Genomic DNA, 17,826 nt, shown 5'->3' with positions numbered 1-17,826 from the left:
GAGACCTACACATGGTGACAAAGAGGCTGAAGCAAAGAAGAAGGTGCTAACCTGTAAGGAGAGTGAACAGGCAAGCAGTTAGTGCCAGATTAATCCCTCAGAACCTGCAGTGCAGTGTCTATGGTTCTAAGCCTTCGAAGCACACCCTGCCAGGCACAAATCATGCCCCAGACCTGTAAGGCGGCACCTGCAGCCCCCACACCTGGGATGGGGGCGGGAACAGGCTGAGCAAACTCAGCAGGGTTGAGAAAAGGAGAGGGGGTCCAGCTTTACCAGCTCACTGAGCTCCAAGGGCTGCAATTCCAAATCCCCCCCAAAATTGTAGCACACCCCCCAGCCACATGAAAGACTATGGAATAAGCCTAAAGCACCCTTGAAGGGTGCGCAGCTTGAAACCCAGGGCCCCATAGCTCTGGAATTGGCAAGGGGAGGTGACTGCTCATAGCCGAGCAGTCTGAGGGGGGCCGCCCCCCCTCACAGATCACCCCATGACCGAAGTCACCCAGCGAGGCCCAACGCCGGCCCATGCCTGAACCCCTCCCCGCATTTGTGGGCAGGACACCACCCCAAGCTGCACCAGCAAGGGCCTGAATAGGGCCCCCCGCAGTCAGCGCCCCCTGCCAGGCCTGGCACAGACCCGTGCCCGGTGCCCCAGCAAGGCACCCGGGCACCTGGCTCCGCAGCAAGGCCCGACGCAGGCCTGTGCCCGGTGCCCCAGCAAGGCGCCCGGCTCTGCAGCAAGGGCTGACTTGGGGACGCGTGGGGAGGAGACCTCCCCAAGATGGCGGCCAGCAGGGGCCGAGTAGGCCCCTTCCAGCATGGCGCCGGCTGTGCATGTGCAAAAAAGCTGTGCCCGGGCCCTACTGCGCGGATGCGGGAAGGAAACCACCCCAACATGGTGCCCACGATGGCCCAGGGCAAAACCCTCCCACCATGGCACTGGTCGCACATGCGCAGAAGGCTCGGCCTTCTGTAAGATGGTGCCGTGAAGCTGTGCATGTGCAGGAGATACGACCATCCAAAGATGGCACCGCGAAGTCACGCAAATGCAGGGGGCTCACCCCTATCAAGATGGCTGCCCGGTAAGGAAGGCCTTCCCAAGATGGCGGCCGCGAAGCGCAGCGGCCGCCATCCGACCTCCCAGGTGCGTCCGCTCCACCGCCCACCGAGGTAGCAGGGAGCCCTGACCAGCAGGCAGCCGCAGCATGTGCAGTCGCTCCACCACCCACTGAGGCAGCGGGCACCCCGACCAGTGGGCAGCCACGGCAGCAAACCCCAACACAGGCCGCTGCCCTGGGACTCATTTCAAGCAAGCTGCCAGCCGTGGCGACCGGCCCCGTAGCAGACCAGCCGCCTCAGGAGCCTCCACCCCAACCCGCGCACCGGAGCGACCCCCTCATGCAGCATGCGTCCCCCCCGCCCCTGCAGAAGGTAGGCTTAGAGGGAACAGCAGGTTGGGTGCCCTTTCCCGGGAATTAATGGGCCGGTGGCACGATGACCAGGGGGTGGGTTTGAGTCTGTGGGCACTGGGGGTGGGCTGGGCCTGCAGGCACCATGGGAAAAAGTCTGGAGGGGGGTGAAGCGGGCAAGCCACCCAAGCAACTGGGGGGGAACCCTGAGAACACCCCACGTTACAGCAAATATGGCGAACCAGCGACCGAGTATGCGAACCAGCAACCTGTTCTTCCCACGGTGCCCATGTGCAAAGTAGGAAGAGGGCTGGGTCCTTTAAAAGGCCCACCATAGCTGCCAGCCCAAGCCCCCTTCCTCTCCCCATTGGGAGGAGACTCTCGTGCCCAGGCCAGGCCAAACAAACTCCGATCACCTCTTCAATTGAGCGATCGGGATAGTCAACCCTGCACTCCTTAGAGCAATGGGAGGGGCAGGATTGCAATGACATGATGTTCAAGATTAATGATCTTCCCACAAACTGGTCTAATTGTACTTTTAAGGAGATCGTTTGTACCATACAGCATGATCCATGCTGGCAGCAGGCTGCTGGGGGAAGCGTGGCACTGGGCTCTACGTGGTGTCCCGCCCATGACTTGATGATGCATTGGGTGCCACTATTAGAATTGGTATGATTCAGGGGTTGGCCTGACCAAGAAGGATTTCTGATGGATCAGGACTCCTGACCAGTTCCCAACTTAGCCAACATTTAACACCATCCCTAACACCATTGTTTCCTCTCTCACAAGACTGAACTGATTTTCTGACCTCAGTGGTTCTCGTCATTCAAAACAAAGGAAGGACAAAGTTCTTTTCAGGTATGATAAACATCCATTCCTTAGAGAATCCCCAACCTGGAGGCTGTGACTTACTAATTATCTCCCCCTGTCATTAGCCAAAGACCATGTTCACTTCTGCTTGTCAACATTCCAAGCAGAGTAATACCTACCACCTGCCAAACTAAGGCTTTATTACGAGAAGCATATTTTGGAGGTGTTCTTGTACTATTTAAAGCCAAGTTTGGGGACTGAGAACAGAAGGTCATCTGACTACTCTGTGATGATGACCGACATTTTTTACCCCAGACTTGAGAAAAATTTCTGGAGGGAGAGGAACTGCAGGACAGACCATGATGATCACCAAGTCTTGAATGCTAGTTTTGTAGATGAAAATTGAGTAATCGGTATATAATGTGCTCAGGATGGTGGCTTTACAGGGGTTGCTGCTGGTATTTCTTCCTCACATGGCACACTTGATTCATGCTTTTAACTTCAGAGCCTGTAATCTGCCTGTAATTGAACCTGCAATTCAAAAGTTCCATCAGTCAGGGGACTTCATCATTGGTGCCATTCTTTCTCAGAATCAAATCCGTGTAGATACGTGGCCTGACACAGAGGAACCACACAAAACAGAAATTAATGATCTTGTGTAAGGAAGTTATATTTTCATTTTCTTCCCCATGCTTGTAGTCACAGTGTCATAAAACATATTCTTATGCAAATGATCATGGTAACAGTATAGTAACCTTCCTTTTTTCCCTACAGAGAAGGTAAGCCAATTTGGGGAGGGGGGGAGGCAGAAATGAATGAGGAGTAAAAGGAATGGGAGAGATCCTTGTTGGGGTAAGAGTTGGGCAGAAGGTGGAAATCAAGTTGGGAGGTGCTGGCTTCCAACAGCCAGCAAATTAGGTGTTGCAGGAGACAAGCTGCGGTAGAGGACGCATGCCCCAGAGTCAGAGAATATCTTGAGGAAGTCTCCATAATGTCCTGTCCTCAGCAGGATTCAGTGCATGCTTCAAGGTCCAATCTCTCATTCTCCTTTACACATTTCTGTGTGACATCAGGTTCCTTTGTGATTAACTGCTCATCAACTGTAACTCTGTCAAAGCTGTCTATCCTCCCCCCCCCCCCGCCTCCAAAATAACCCAATAACCAGCAAGGGTGCCAGCAGCACATGCATGGTCCACTAGCAATTTCCTCACAGCCTCCAGGAATTAGCAACACCCATGCAACTTGCCCAGTTCCATGCTGTTCCAGATGCTGTTTCAAGGTTCCCCAAACACATCAGTCTCTTTAGGGTTACTGAAAGCTTTGTTAGGGATGAGGGCTGTGAAAGATTCCTTGCCTTGGTCACTGTAACAGGCTACCCAAGTTATGGTGAAGACGTTGCAGAAAACGACATTCTGCCTCAGAATGCCAGATGCAAGGAGGGCACAAGGATGCAGGTCTCATGTAGTCATGTGCGCTTCCCTCAAGCATCTGGTGGGCCACTGTGATATACAAGAAGCTGGACTAGATGGACCTTTGGCCTGTTCCAGTAGGGCTCTTCTTATGTTCTTATGTAAACACAATTGTGAAAATCCATCCAAATGTGCAATAAACATTTTATATAGCATGCAACTTTCATCATAGGACAGAGGAAAACAACTATCAACACGTCTTTGCCTTGGCATTTGCAGTAACGGAAATCAATGAAAATCTAAAGCTCTTACCTAATAGCACTTTGGGCTTACACGCATATGACTGCTTTCATAATGCAAGATGGGCCTATTATGACACTATGCAACTTCTATCCACGCCTAAGAAATTTGTCCCCAACTACATATGTGGCACTCAGAATAACCTGAAGGCAGTAATTGGGGGTTTGGATCCAGAAACCTCCCTTCAAATGGCAACGGTCTTGGATATTTACAAGATTCCTCAGGTAGGTTGTCAGTCCAATCCCAACCTGCCCTGGAGCAGGAAGACCTGCCCTGCATCCACAGCAGGATTGTGTACGGTTGTGGCTCAGCCCGGAGCAAGGGGAATCCCTTCTCCTTACCCTGAGTAATGCTACAGCAACCCCAACGGGGCTACTCGGATCTGCACCATCTAAAGAAGTGGAACAGATCCAAACATCCCAGAGCTGATTTGGGCTGCCCGGGACCAGGGATAGGATCTGGCACTAGTGCCAGATTCTGGCCTCACCTGCCGCCCACCCATGGGGCTACCCACTGCCTGCCCTCCTCCCATCAACTGCCCCCCCATCCCAAAATGCCTCTTTCCTGCCTTCCCCCTGCACCCACAGATCCCGTACCAGCCTCTTGACCTGTGTTTTCAACATTCAAAATTGCAATCTTGAGACTCTAGTAGTCTTCTTTCACTTCCTCCCCACCTTTCTTTAGCTCATCTATGGCCCTCCTCCTGTGATGAACAATAAAACTCCAGGACTTCCATTCTACAATATGGCCCCTGCAGAAACACTCCAATCTTCAGGGATTCTCTCTTTACTTCTGCATTTCAAATGGACATGGATTGGACTCATAGCAACAGATGATTATGATGGAGAAAGGTTTGTTCAGTCTGTGCTTCCACTCTATTCCCGGCATGGCATCTGTTTTGCCCTTATAGAAAGAATCTTGAAAATGCCTTCTTATTATGGAAATTCTGAGGCGAAGATACGGGGGGCAAAATTACATGATAAGGTCATGGAGAGCACAACAAATGTATTTGTACTGTATATAGACAGTTACTCTATGTACGCTTTGTTATTATTTAAATATATGTATCCAGAACATAAACCTATCTGTAAATCAAAAAGTAAAGTGTGGATAACGACGGCTCAAGTATATCTTGGCATATCTGCATTGAATGGCACATGGGAACTGGAACCTTTCCATGGTACTTTATCCTTCAGAGCTCCAGCCAATGATGTGCCCGGATTTTATGAATTCCTGGACAACATAAACCCTTTCAGTGGAATGGGGGAGGGTTTTTTCAGGAACATTTGGATGCCCTTGCTTCCCTGCTTAGGACTAAATGAAACTGATAGCTACAATTGGACCAAAAAGTGCACAGGAGAAGTCAAGCTAGTCAAAATTCGTGACTTTCCATTGGAAATGAGCACAAATGGTCAGAGTTACAGCATCTACAACGCTGTCTATGCCATAGCGCATGCTTTACACGCCATGCTATTGTCTCAACTCACACACAGAACAATGCTGGAGAGAGGGGGACTGAACCAGCAATGGCAGGTAAAGGACTCAAATGCTTAGCATCAACCATTGTTTACGTTGATTTTTTAATATTTCTCATACAATTCAGAGCGCAATCCATGTATGCCAGCCAAGAGCGCTGCATACATGGCCAAAAGCATGTTTGGGGCACCCAGAAAGTAAATGGTGCTGGCGGGGAAGCATGTCCAGCCCCACCAATGATGGATCCTGAGGAGATGTGCTGGGTGGCAGAAGGATGGCGGGAGTATGTAATGGAGGTGGGAAAAGGGGTTTCTTGCAGGGGTAGGGCAGAACAGTTGCTGATCAGACCAAGTATGGGGTGGGATCAGTGAAGCCTTATCCTATCTTTCCTGCCAGGACTGAACAAGAATTAGCTGGTACAGATCCATTCCATCCATAAACCTTTATTGGCATTAAAAGAAATAAATAACAGTGGCCAACACAGTGGATTTGATACCAAAAGGGGAAGTCACAACAAGGGGCTAATAAGGAAGAAAGGAAGGAAACAAGGGTGGGACAAGGCATCAAGGTGGGGGTTTTAACTTGGAAACTACGGAAAGAAACTCTGCTACTGCACTGGTGATAGCCTCAGAGTTGTCACCCAGAAGGACAAGTAAGGGTTCAGTAGAAATACCAGAAAGAGGAGACAAGAAGGGTTTCAGGAGTATATCTCAAAGGGATTGATGAGCTGGGCAACAAAGTAATATGTGGTCCACTGTGTCCAGCTGTAGGGAACAAAAAGGGCATAATCTGTGATCACGCGGGATATTGGAGAATCTGCCAGAATGAACAGCTGAGGGAAAGATGTTAAATCTTGCGCGCATGAACGCTCTCCTCTTGATAGGGTTAATTAGATTACTGAAATAATTGAGAGGGCAACCAAGTGAGGGGAGAAGGCCAAAGAACTGAGGTGAGCAGGTGGGGTTAAGATTGGAAGAGAGCTGGTTAAATTCGGATTCCCAAAGTTTAGATTTGATGATTGAGTGGGCTCTATGGAGCGTAATATCTGCGAGAGATTCAGGGGACAGACCTAATGATAATAGCTTGAAATCGATAAGTTTGAACCACTTAGAAAAAGAAGAGTCCTTTAGTAGATCTTTTAAAAGGGACTCAGAATGAGTGTTTAAGTGTAGGCGGAGCCAAAACTTGAAAGTGAGAGACCACGCGATGGTAGAAGGGTGGTGGATCCCTAGTTCAAGCACAAGGGTAGATAATCTAATTAGGTTGGGAACCCCCAGAATTCGTCTGAGGAAAGAGGCTGCCACTCGGTCCAGATCTTGGTTCGCAGCCTCTATCCAGATAGGGGCACCATACAACAGTTGGGAAATAATTTTAGTTTTGAATATGTGGAGAGCAGTGGGGACGTATTGATTTCCACTAGAATAATGAAAACGGGCAATAGCATTTAAGTGAAGTGAAGATAAGGAGATAGCAAATTTCCTATGAGAGAGCCAACTGTGACGGAAATGAAAGGTAATCCCCAAATATTTGAAAGTTTGAACTTGTTGAAAAGAAAGATTGCCTATCTTCCAGGGGAGCAGGGCCCAGGATTGAGCAAAAACTAAAATTTTGGTTTTCTCAGAATTAATTATTAAATCATTAGATAGACAGTAATCTTGGAAGGAGGACAATGAGCGATGTAAGCCCAATCTTGTGACAGACAGGAGGACTGCATCATCTGCATAAAGAAGCATGGGAAGAGGGACACCACTGAGGAAGGGAGGGGAATTCTGACCACTAGATAGGTGAGGGGGTAAATCTGCCAGAAATAAGTTGAAAAGGAGAGGAGCGAGTATACAGCCTTGACAAACTCCTTTGTTGATGGAAATTTTATCGGAGGTGGTACCCAGGCCATCAAGGCGAACCCTACAGAAATTAGATGAGTGAAGGCGGCGAATTAGAAAAAGTAGACGGGGATCTATCCCGCAGCTGGCCAGCTTGTTCAGCTGGTACAGACCTGTGTAGTCCCATTCAGCTGCCTTGGGCATTACTTGTGGTAAGGGGAAAAATATTGCATGCAGAGCCCATCTAGCCCCGCTGGGATCGTTTTGTCAGAGGCAATGATTCCAATGGTAATTTTAGTTTTGTTTTTTAAATATCAATATCCACGGATCAGGCCAGTGGGCCCTCCAAAGCGGGCACCCCGAGTATGCCCAACATATGCGCACGCCCCCCGGAGGCAAGGGGAGCAGAGTTTTTGCCCGTATCCGCGGTTTCACCCATGTCCATGGATATGGGGGCACGCCTATACTTTTTAGTTATCTTAAATTGTGTGTTTTTATCTGTCCTATTGCCTAACGCAGTAGTTCCCAAACTCTGAGCTGTGGCTTCAAAGATAAAGTATAGGATTATAACCCTAATGGGAAGCTGCAGTCAATGGCCCAGTAGGCCAACTGAAAAAGTTTGGGACCCAATGGTCTGTTAGATTGTAATACATGTCTTATACAACTGCATAGCATAATTTGTGTCTAAACTATCAATACTATGCCAAAAATAGTGGCATTTTTAAAATCCTTGCACAAAAATTAATAATATTCACATAGACACAAAATGGTTCAAATTTTGTTACAAATTGTATTTTGCATTGCCACAAAGTTCTTCCTAACCTTTACTACATAAGGTGAAGGTTTCCCCTATACAGTCATGTCTGACTCTAGGAGGCAGTGCTCACCTCCGTTTCGAAGCTGAGGGAGCCAGCGTTGTCTGAAGACATCTTCCGTGGTCATGTGGCCAACATGACTAAATGTTGAAGTGCATGGAATGCTGTTACCTTCCCACCAAAGTGGTACCTATTTATCTGCTTGCATTTACATAATAATAATACAGGTATTTATATACCACCTTTCTTGGTCTTTATTCAAGACTTTATTCAAGGTGGTTAACATAGGCAGGGATCCCCGTAGGGATTTTTACAATTGAAAGAAGGTTCTTTCTTTCAAGAACCACAACATTCAGGTGTTTCTTTCTGATCTGGTTTCACATTCTGGCCTCCATCCTCCCACGCTCAGAGCAGATGGAATAGCTCGGCTTCAGCTTGTCAGCTGCTTCAAGGTCGCATGGTGCCAGTGGCCTTGAACCGGCAACCTTGTAGATGTTATCTTCAGGCAAATGGAGGCTCTACCCTCTAGACCAGACCTCCTGGCTCCTCCCCTTCATTTACATGCTTTCAAACTGCTAGGCTGGCAGGAGTTGAGGCAAGTAACAGGAGTTTGCCCTGTTCCACAGCACCAGGGTCTCCAACTCTTGGGCTGCTGACCTTCCAGCCTACAGTCCAGTGACTTTAACCACTCAGCAATACTTACTTACTTACAGCCCAGTCCTGAGCTGCTCAGAGCATGAGGCTGCCACGGTGCCAAAAACAGCTGCTGCAGCATCCTGTGTACCCTGGGCAGCTGCCACTACCTCTTTGGGAGAATGGGACGTTCAACCCCTTCCCCCCAGTAAGGGAAGTAGCCCTGCAATAGGGCTAGTCAATTCCGCAGCAGCTCCAAAGACACAGCAGAATCAACAAGTCCCATGTCAGGCCCTGTGGTCGGACACAGGGCTCAGAATTCCACCGACCTACTTCCCTCCCTCCCTCCCTCCCTTCTTCAGGCCTCCTCCCTGCCCTCTCCCCATCCTTCCCTGCCTCCCTGAACCCTGGAATGCCCCCCCACCTCCCGCCATGCCCCCATTTAACACTCCACTGCCTGGTGGTTTAGGCGACTGCCAGGCGGCGGAACGCAGGTCCAGTGATTTTCAACCTTTTTTCATCTCACAGCACACTGACAAAGCACTAAAATTGTCAAGGCACACCATCAGGTTTCTGACAACTGACAAGGCACACCATGCTGCCAGTGGGGGGTTCACATCCCCCATTGGCCCTACTAATAAATGACCTTCCCCCAAATTCCTGTGGCACACTGGTGGACCTCGCGGCACACCAATGTGCCACAGCACAGTGGTTGAAAATGACTGCCTAAGACCTTTACTGGCATAGATCTAACATTTAATGAATATCACATTTGTAGTTTAAGCCCAGGTCCTGCCATCCAGAGAACTTGAGAACAAGTCCACCTCATTCTCCACATGACACCCTCTCATATACTGGTAAATAGTTATGTCACCTCTTAGCCAACTCTTCTCCAAACTAAACATGTCCAACATCTTCAAACTTCACAGGACATGGTCTCCAGCACCTTCCACAGGGCAATCCTAACTTGCACTGAAACAGGTAGGCCCATTGATGTGCACTGTATCCAGTGCAGGTTTCAGTCCGGCTGAGGCTCAGCCTGAGGCAAGGGGAAAAACATCCCCTTAACCTGGGGAGAGCCACAGCAGCCACAATGGGGCTACTTGGATCTACACCACCTCAAGAGGTGGCACAAATCTAAACAGCCTGGGGCTGGCCCAGGCTGCCCAGGATTGGGGTTAGGATCCGGCACTGGCCCTGCTTCCCACTTGCCCACAGGCCTGCTCGCCATCACCTCCCATGCCCTGGAACTCATCCCTCCCTGCCTTCCCCATGTCCACCCAGACCCTGGGGCCAGCGTTGGCATAGGGAGCCTGGCACATATCCTTGAGCCCGCCTCCCCACCTCAAATGTAGGTGCAAGCATGCTTTGCATCCCAGGCAATTGCAATGGACTTGCACTGGCCCAGCACCAGGTCAGGATTGCACCCCCCAATCATACTTTTGCTTCTCTAGGTTTTCCATATTTATCTTATATTGCATCACTATCATGATCATTATTCTCCAACTTCAGGAGGAACCATTGACCATCCTTCTCTGAGTATGCTAACCATGGATTCACCCAATAGTAGCATCACTAAGCCGCATAGAATTAATTTGCCCATCAGGATGCCATGGGAAACTTGCAACAAACTGGACTGAAATCCATGTGTATTATGTCCACAGCATCACCCCAATCTACCAAGGTTATGATAAAAGGACATATGTTTCTATGGCAAGACTTGTTCCTGAGAAAACCAAATTAGGTCTTAGCAGTCACCGTACCCCTTTGTAAAGCTCACAGATAGATGGCTTAAAGATCTGTTAGAAAATCTTTCCAGGTGTAGAGGTCAAGCTCACTGGGCAGTAGTTGTCCAGATCTTTTTTTCCCCTGAAAATAGGGTGCACATTGGCTCACTTCCAGTCTCCTAAGCATTGCCTCATGGAAGTAAGTTCTTAAGGATCATAGGAAGTACCTCTGAGATAGAATCTTCAGTTCTTGAGTCCCACAAAATGCATCTCATCCAGCCTCACCTTTTCAAATGTGGTTCAAAATAAGAAATTGTCAAAGTCTTATGGAGACAGAACCAACTGAAATGCTTCCTTCTGGCACCAAACTTTCTGTGAAAGTAGTTAATAGGCTATTCAAATAATTTACTAGAATGATTGATTCAGCTGATAACTTCTGCAGATGAAGGTGCAAAAGGGGAAAATAAGTTCGCTTATCTTTCTGATTTAAAGCAGAACTGGGATATAAATGCAATGTAATATGACAGAATCCAGGAAAAAAAATGCAGGGATCATTCAGTTTGAAAGAACTTATCCATTGCTTAGTAGTTGCAGCCTTTTCAAATACTCTCCCTTCTCCTCTTCAATTCAGCTCCATCACTTTCTGAGAGGAATCTCATTTAACAACAGTGCAGGTGATGAAGTTTTCTTTGACCAGAATGGGCAGTTAAGCTCTGGGATGGATCTTTACAACTGGGTTCTTCAATCCAAAGATTCCTTACAAAGAGTGAAAGTTGGGAAGATAGACCCCCACCATAGCCCAGGCCAGGGTTTCACCGTTGATGAGGATGCCATTACACAGCACAGCTGGTTTAATCAGGTAGGATCCTGTTGTTGCAGAATAAACCACATTTACAGATGTGTTTGATGTCTCTCAGATTTTGGTTGTCATGGTAAATTCTAAATTAGCAGGGGGTGGATCAAGCAGGAGTTGTGCATGCTAGATCTTGTCCTCCATTATTCTGCCCACCCCCAACCCCTGGCTCTCCTCAGATAAATGTCATGATGAGGACTAGCATATCTCCAAAGAGACTCACGGGTCATCTGGCAGCCTCCCAGAAGGTAAGCAAAAAATACCCACTGCCTGCATGCTGTCTGACTGCCCCATTCTCACCATAGCTTGCAGTACGTCCTCTGTTGCTGTGGCTGCATTCTGTATAATGTGGTGGGGGACAGGAGTGGGCAGATAATTTCCATGATGTTGCTATGGTTTGTTGAGAGTCTGATTTTGGAGGTCTGAGTAACTGTGGTTTGTTTCTGGAAACCAAGCCAGGATTAATCAATGGTCTTATCTCATAGCTTGAAGTTGATATTAATTGTGGTGTGTTTTTTTTTCTTTCTTTTTTAACCTTAGAAAATATCTAACCTCAATTTCCACTGTAAGGCAGCTAAAGAGAAATTACCAAAAAAGAAAAAAAAAATTACTAGTGCCAACCAGGCAGCAAAATCCAATGAGAGATTTGTGTCCCTTGTACCTGTTCCTGAGTGTCATAAACGTGTGTTGACTCAGGAGTCAGCTTTTCTGGCACAGGGGCCCATGCCAACTCGCTAGGGCCAGATCCAGGCCCTGCGCCAATCAGATGGAGTACTTTTGGGGGCTTAAAGAGGATGGCAGGAGGGTGGAACGGAGGTGGGGAGAGGGCATTTTTGCATGAGGGAGGGTGGAATGGGAGTTACTTCAAACGGGGGCAAGCAGGGCACAAGGCCAGGATCTGGCACTTATACCAGATCCTAGCCCCATTCTTAGGCAGTCTGGGGCAGCTCCAGGCTCTTCAGATCTGCACCACTGCTTTAGGTTGTACAGATCTGAGTAGCTCCATTGGGGCTGCTTCTGCTTTACCCGGGGCATGGGGAAGTGATTCCCCTTGCCCCAGGCTGAGCCAATTTCAGTCCCAACCCTGCCTTGTATGCAGGACAGGCCTGCTGGCCTACCTGCTCCAGGGCAGGTTAGGATTGGGCTGTAGACTGACTGGTGTTTCAGTATGGTATCTCCAAGGTGTTCATGGTGGTTCAACATGAAACCAAGTGAACAGAGTTCATGCATCTTTGCAGTGAGAAGCTGCAAGAAAATGAAAGATCCCAAGCTTTTACATCTCAAGATTAACACTTGCCTCTTTCATTGATGCACTAGACAGGGCCCGTTTCCGTATGCAGTAAGAGTTGCCTTCCTGGCTACCACAAGAAAGTGAAGGAGGGAGAGCCGTTTTGCTGCTATGATTGCATCCCATGTCCAGAAGGGAAGATTTCCAATCAGACAGGTAAGAATACAGGTTATTCAACTGTATTTCAGTGAATATAAGGCTTAAAAATGAAAAAAAAAGCTTGCCGCAGCCAGAGGCAGCACACTGGAAATCCTTCTAAAGTGCCATTGCAGATCCACAACAGCTGAGGATAGCAAGGAAGAAGAGGTTTAAAAAGTAAAATGAAACATGATTTTTAATATGATCCCCACCTCAAAGAATCATGTTTAGGGAATTAACCGACACTTCAATAATTGATACCTAAATTTAGAAAGGTGACACCAAAGCAGATCAAAATGGCACCTCTCTCCCAGAGCAAGGATTAAAAAAAAAATGAAGCAGTAAAATTGAATGAGTCATGAAAAGCTGGAGGAAGATGTGAAGGCATTTCTTGAGAAATCCCGCTTCCAGTTTGAGAACAACATGTCTGAGGATGATGGCTGTTCAAGTCAATTGACACTTGCCATTATTATTATGATTGCATATCACAGCTGCCCATTCTTTGCAGCAGGTCATGATATCCCTCTGATTATGTCCTTCTTAGCTTTGATCTGGCTTCCCAGGTCCCCTTAGACTTTCACCTGCCAAGTATTGGTGCAGGTCTGAGTAGGGCTGTTTTGACAGAGGAGACTTACGCAGGGCAAGGGGACAAGTGTTCCCTTAAAAGGAGGAGACCTCCAGGACTACTTCCCATGCAGGATGCAGCATGCACTCCAGTAAAATGGCTGTGTTGGCAGGAAGTTGATGAAAGGATTGGGCTCTTAGTGGTGTTGATATCAGTGGCACTTTAGTGAGATTGAAAACAATTTTTCTTTTTTCAGACATGGAGGAGTGTCCTAACTGCACAAAAGAAAGCTATCCAAACAAATGGCAGGATGAATGTATTCCAAAGACTATCAACTTTTTGTCTTATGAAGAACCTTTGGGCATCAGTTTAACCTGCTTTGCTCTTTCCTTTTCTTTGATCACAGCTCTAGTGCTCAGAACTTTCATGAAGCACCACAACACTCCCATTGTCAAGGCCAATAATCGGAATCTCACCTACACTCTCCTAACCTCCCTCCTGCTCTGCTTTCTCTCTACATTGCTCTTCATTGGACGTCCTGGGAAGGTGACATGTCTCCTCCAACAAACTGCTTTTGGCATTATTTTCACTGTGGCTGTTTCTGCTGTGCTGGCAAAAACTATCACTGTGGTTCTGGCTTTTATGGCAACGAAGCCAGGATCCCGGATGAGGAAATGGGTGGGGAAAGGACTGGCCAACTCGATTGTCCTCTCCTGCTCTCTTCTTCAAGCAGCCATTTGTGTAACCTGGCTGGCCACAAATGCCCCATTCCCAGATGCTGATTTCCATTCAGTGATGGGTGAGATTGTGCTGGAATGCAATGAAGGGTCAGTGATGATGTTTTACTGTGTCTTGGGCTTCATGGGCCTCCTGGCTCTTGTCAGCTTCACTGTGGCTTTCTTTGCTAGGAACTTACCGGACAGTTTCAATGAAGCCAAGTTCATCACCTTCAGCATGTTGGTCTTTTGCAGTGTTTGGATCTCTTTTCTTCCAACCTACCTGAGCTCTAAGGGCAAGTACATGGTTGCTGTGGAGATCTTCTCTATCTTGGCCTCCAGTGCTGGGCTGCTGACTTTCATTTTTTTCCCCAAATGTTATATAGTTGTGTTTCAACCTGAGCTGAATAACAGGGAACAGCTTATAAAAAAGATCTGAATAACTATATTGTCTGAGAGTGTTTGATGTAGTTTTTTGTCTAGAGATTTGTTGCTCTTTGCATGTGTGTGTTTGTGCATTCATGCAAATACACAGCAGCTTGTTCGAAAGAGTTTCTTCCACTGAAGTTTTGTAAATTAAATATTTCTTCGAGCTCTGCACGTTTGAGCACAATTTGAAAGATGAATTCATGGATTGTCTCTTAAGTTACTTCATAGTAATAAAGGAATCATAACAAAGTCTCAGTTTCAGTGGACTTGGATATGGGCAAATGTCCTTGGAAAGGGTACATATTTTATGCCTCTGATTTTGAAAAGTCTGCTTACCATAAGGCAGGTCACATTAAGAAGCTGGAGTGAAAGATTGTTCATCTCCCAGCATTATACCCTGAATTTAGGGGACCTTGATCTGGGGTGCGCACGCGCTTGCACGTGTGTGTGTGTGTGTGTGTGTGTGTGTGTGTGTGTGAGAGAGAGAGAGAGAGAGAGGTTTTCATTTTAATTGACTTTTTTCACAGATTTTGTGAAACCCAAACACAAGTGCCTCGTTGGAAAAGGATGAGAGCATTAGGGCCAGACATTTCTATCAACACTGTTTCAATACAGATGGGTGCAGTTGCCCAACAACCTATTTATTTTATTAGTGTGCATAATGCATGACACACTGGCATACATGTCCACATGGTGCTGGGTACATGCCAGAAAAGCACCACCAGTAACATGACATTAAAGACTGGTTTGTTCTGAAAGACAATGCCAGAACAACTTTTCATTTCAAAAGAGAAAGAACAATGCCAGGTTTTCAGACTGCCAAAAGATATATGCTTACATTTTTCTTTGGGGGTAATGCAACTGGAGATGACAAATGGAAATCACTTGTTTATCATGCTGAAAAGCTACATGCTTATGTAGCAGGATATTGTTAGTATGGACTGTGGTTCAGTTATGAAAGGGTTATTACTGAAGGCAGGAAAAGGCCTGAAAAACCAAGCAGAGGACCAGAGGGAAGCCTGCAACTACCGGGTTTGGCTTTGACCATAAATGGTAAGCAGTAGCAGACCTCCCTAGCCCTGTGCCCCAGGGTATAGGTCCATGATGGTGCCCCCCGTGGGATGGCACTGCCCTCCTGTACACAAATCTGCCTCCCCCCCCACTTATCTGGAGAGCACAGTGCCTTGTGCGAGTCTAGGATTTGTCGGGGAAGCCTCCTGAAGGTTCCCCAATGCTTTAAACTGTGCTTCCGGCAAACCAGAAGCAGTTTCTGACCATGCCAGGAGCCTCAGAGAGGCTTCCATGGGGTACTAAAGGTGTGCAAGGCTCCACACCCTAAGCATTTGCCCCATCAAGTAAATGGGAGATCTGCCACTGATGGTAAACCTTCCAGAATGTTCAGGACGGACATTAAAAAAGCAGGAGACCGAGCTGAGGCAGGGGTTCTTCACCTGGGGCTTTTGGGTGGGTCAGGGTTCTTTGCTGTTGCTGCCTAGAGGAGTGAGAAGAGATCGGATAGTCACCTTCAGTGTTTTTGCCTCTCAAGTAGCTTTGGAGATCACTTGAATGAGAGAGTTTCTCATTAGGAAAGGTGAGTGTCAATTCTGTAGTTATTTCCTCTTGTTGTAAGAGTTCTTGTTTGTTAAGCTATGTTACCTTTCTGTGCATACCATAAAGACAATAAGATTCCATACCATAAAGGGGGGTTAGAGAGTTCAGTTAGTTAGAGCAGGGCACTTCAGTTAACTCTACCTGAGGAAGCATTTTTCCATCTGTGACTGCAGGCTGCAACTTGGAAATGTATGCCATCTTGCATGCTAATGCCTTTTCAATATATTTACCACTTTTTTTAAAGGTACCTGCTTTCTGGGTGTGGTTGGGTTGCCACCAGGCAGAGTCCTCAATCCCCTTTGTTACTGAGACTGAGTGATTGAGCTGGGAGCAGGGTGACCAGATACAAGGGAGGACACAGTGCCTATTCCTTTAACCATTGTATAGAAGAGGGAATTTTGGCAGGTGCAGCTTTAAAGGGTTTAAAAAGCAGCACCTGCCAAAATCCCCTCTTCTATACAATGGTTAAAGGAATAGGCACTGTTTCCTCCATTGTATCTGGTCACCATGGTTGGGAGTGATTTTTCTATCACTCTATACCAGTGGCATAGTTAGAGGGATGCAAAACACTAAATTTTGCAGGGAGCCTCACGGCTCCCCCTTTGGAGCCATTCTAGGCAGTGGGAGCAAAATGGAGGTGAACACATTTGTTTTGCTCCCACCGCCTGGAATGGCTCCGAGGGGAAGGGGCGACTTGCATGCCCTTGTGAGGCTCCCTGCAAAACTTAGTGCTTTGCAGCCCCTCTAACTACACCACTGCCCTGTACTGTACCTTATCACTTATCTGTCTGCTAAAGGGGGCTGGGTTTTAAGAGAAGTGTTTATTGAAATTCACCTAGTCCCTCTTGCTTCTGTTATTTCTTATAGTTTTTTAAATAAATTCCTGAACTGTTCACTCTGCACCTGTCTGTTTTGGTGGGCTGAGTCCGCAGGGGAGGTATCACCATTGTGGGAGCAAGAATTCTGCCAGCACTTAGAAGCTGCCCTCGCTGTTTATTTCCATGTTAACCACAACAGTTAGACCAAAATGACCATTTTTGAAGGCTGGTTTGTGAGTTACGGTATTTTTGAGGTAGAAAAATACTGCAGAGTGACCAACATCCTATTCAAGATTAAGCTCACTTCAGATATCACTGAAATGCCTTCCCTCACAGTTGAATGATTTGTGTGTTTCAAGGGGGTTTTGGAAGACACTGTGTTTGGGCCTGACTTCAAAGGGCTTCAGAGTGATCAGTGCACAAAGAGCTGACTGATCAAATGATGAAGCTCACAGGGCAGCTGCATCTGGACCTGGATGCCAGTGATATTAAAGAACCTATGCAGTCGTAGCAGACAGGCAACTCCAAGATTTGTTGGAGTTGGAGGCATTTGAAGCAGCAGAGACTGGTGAACTCCAGGAGAAGTCTTGGTGCTTCCTGATGGGGGAAACAGGACTTGCCTTCAGAGAGTTCTCAATGAGGATGGCATGGTTTGACAAGATGGACCATGATGCGACAAGATACGTAAGTGTTAGGAAACATATGTTGGCTTGATAGATAGATAGGCAGGCCACTATCTTGCATTGTCTGGTCAGCTACAAATTCTGCCTTTCTGGAGTGCTGTTCCAACTACACCAGTTTTATGATCAAATGCATACATTTCCTGTAGGGATCAAGGTCTTGCACTTCTAGTGTTGCTGAGGATTAAACTTGGAATAACAGTACAAGCCAATGAACATCTACTCAGAAGTAGGTCCCATTTTGTTCAGTGAGGTTTACTCTCAGTGTATAGGACCACAGCCTAAGTGTTCCTTTATATCCAGTTAAGGGGAAGAGAAACTTCTGC

The 17,826-nt window shown here is 47.2% G+C and overlaps 1 protein-coding gene across 1 annotated transcript; it reads left to right on the top strand.

Annotated features, from left to right (window-relative positions):
• Positions 1 to 1,102: 1,102 nt before the first annotated feature.
• On the top strand, positions 1,103 to 14,401 carry LOC136653369 (vomeronasal type-2 receptor 26-like). Its single transcript, XM_066630275.1, has 4 exons — positions 1,103 to 1,144; positions 1,285 to 1,431; positions 12,573 to 12,699; positions 13,503 to 14,401. The coding sequence occupies exons 1-4, from the start codon at positions 1,103 to 1,105 to the stop codon at positions 14,399 to 14,401; spliced, it is 1,215 nt and encodes a 404-aa protein (XP_066486372.1).
• The last annotated feature ends 3,425 nt before the right edge of the window (positions 14,402 to 17,826 follow it).

The sequence above is a fragment of the Tiliqua scincoides genome, chromosome 5 (genome assembly GCF_035046505.1).
Source record: "Tiliqua scincoides isolate rTilSci1 chromosome 5, rTilSci1.hap2, whole genome shotgun sequence".
Lineage (NCBI taxonomy): Eukaryota > Metazoa > Chordata > Lepidosauria > Squamata > Scincidae > Tiliqua > Tiliqua scincoides.
The sequence above is the reverse complement of the archived record's forward strand: the minus strand, read 5'-3'. Positions and strand labels throughout refer to the sequence as shown.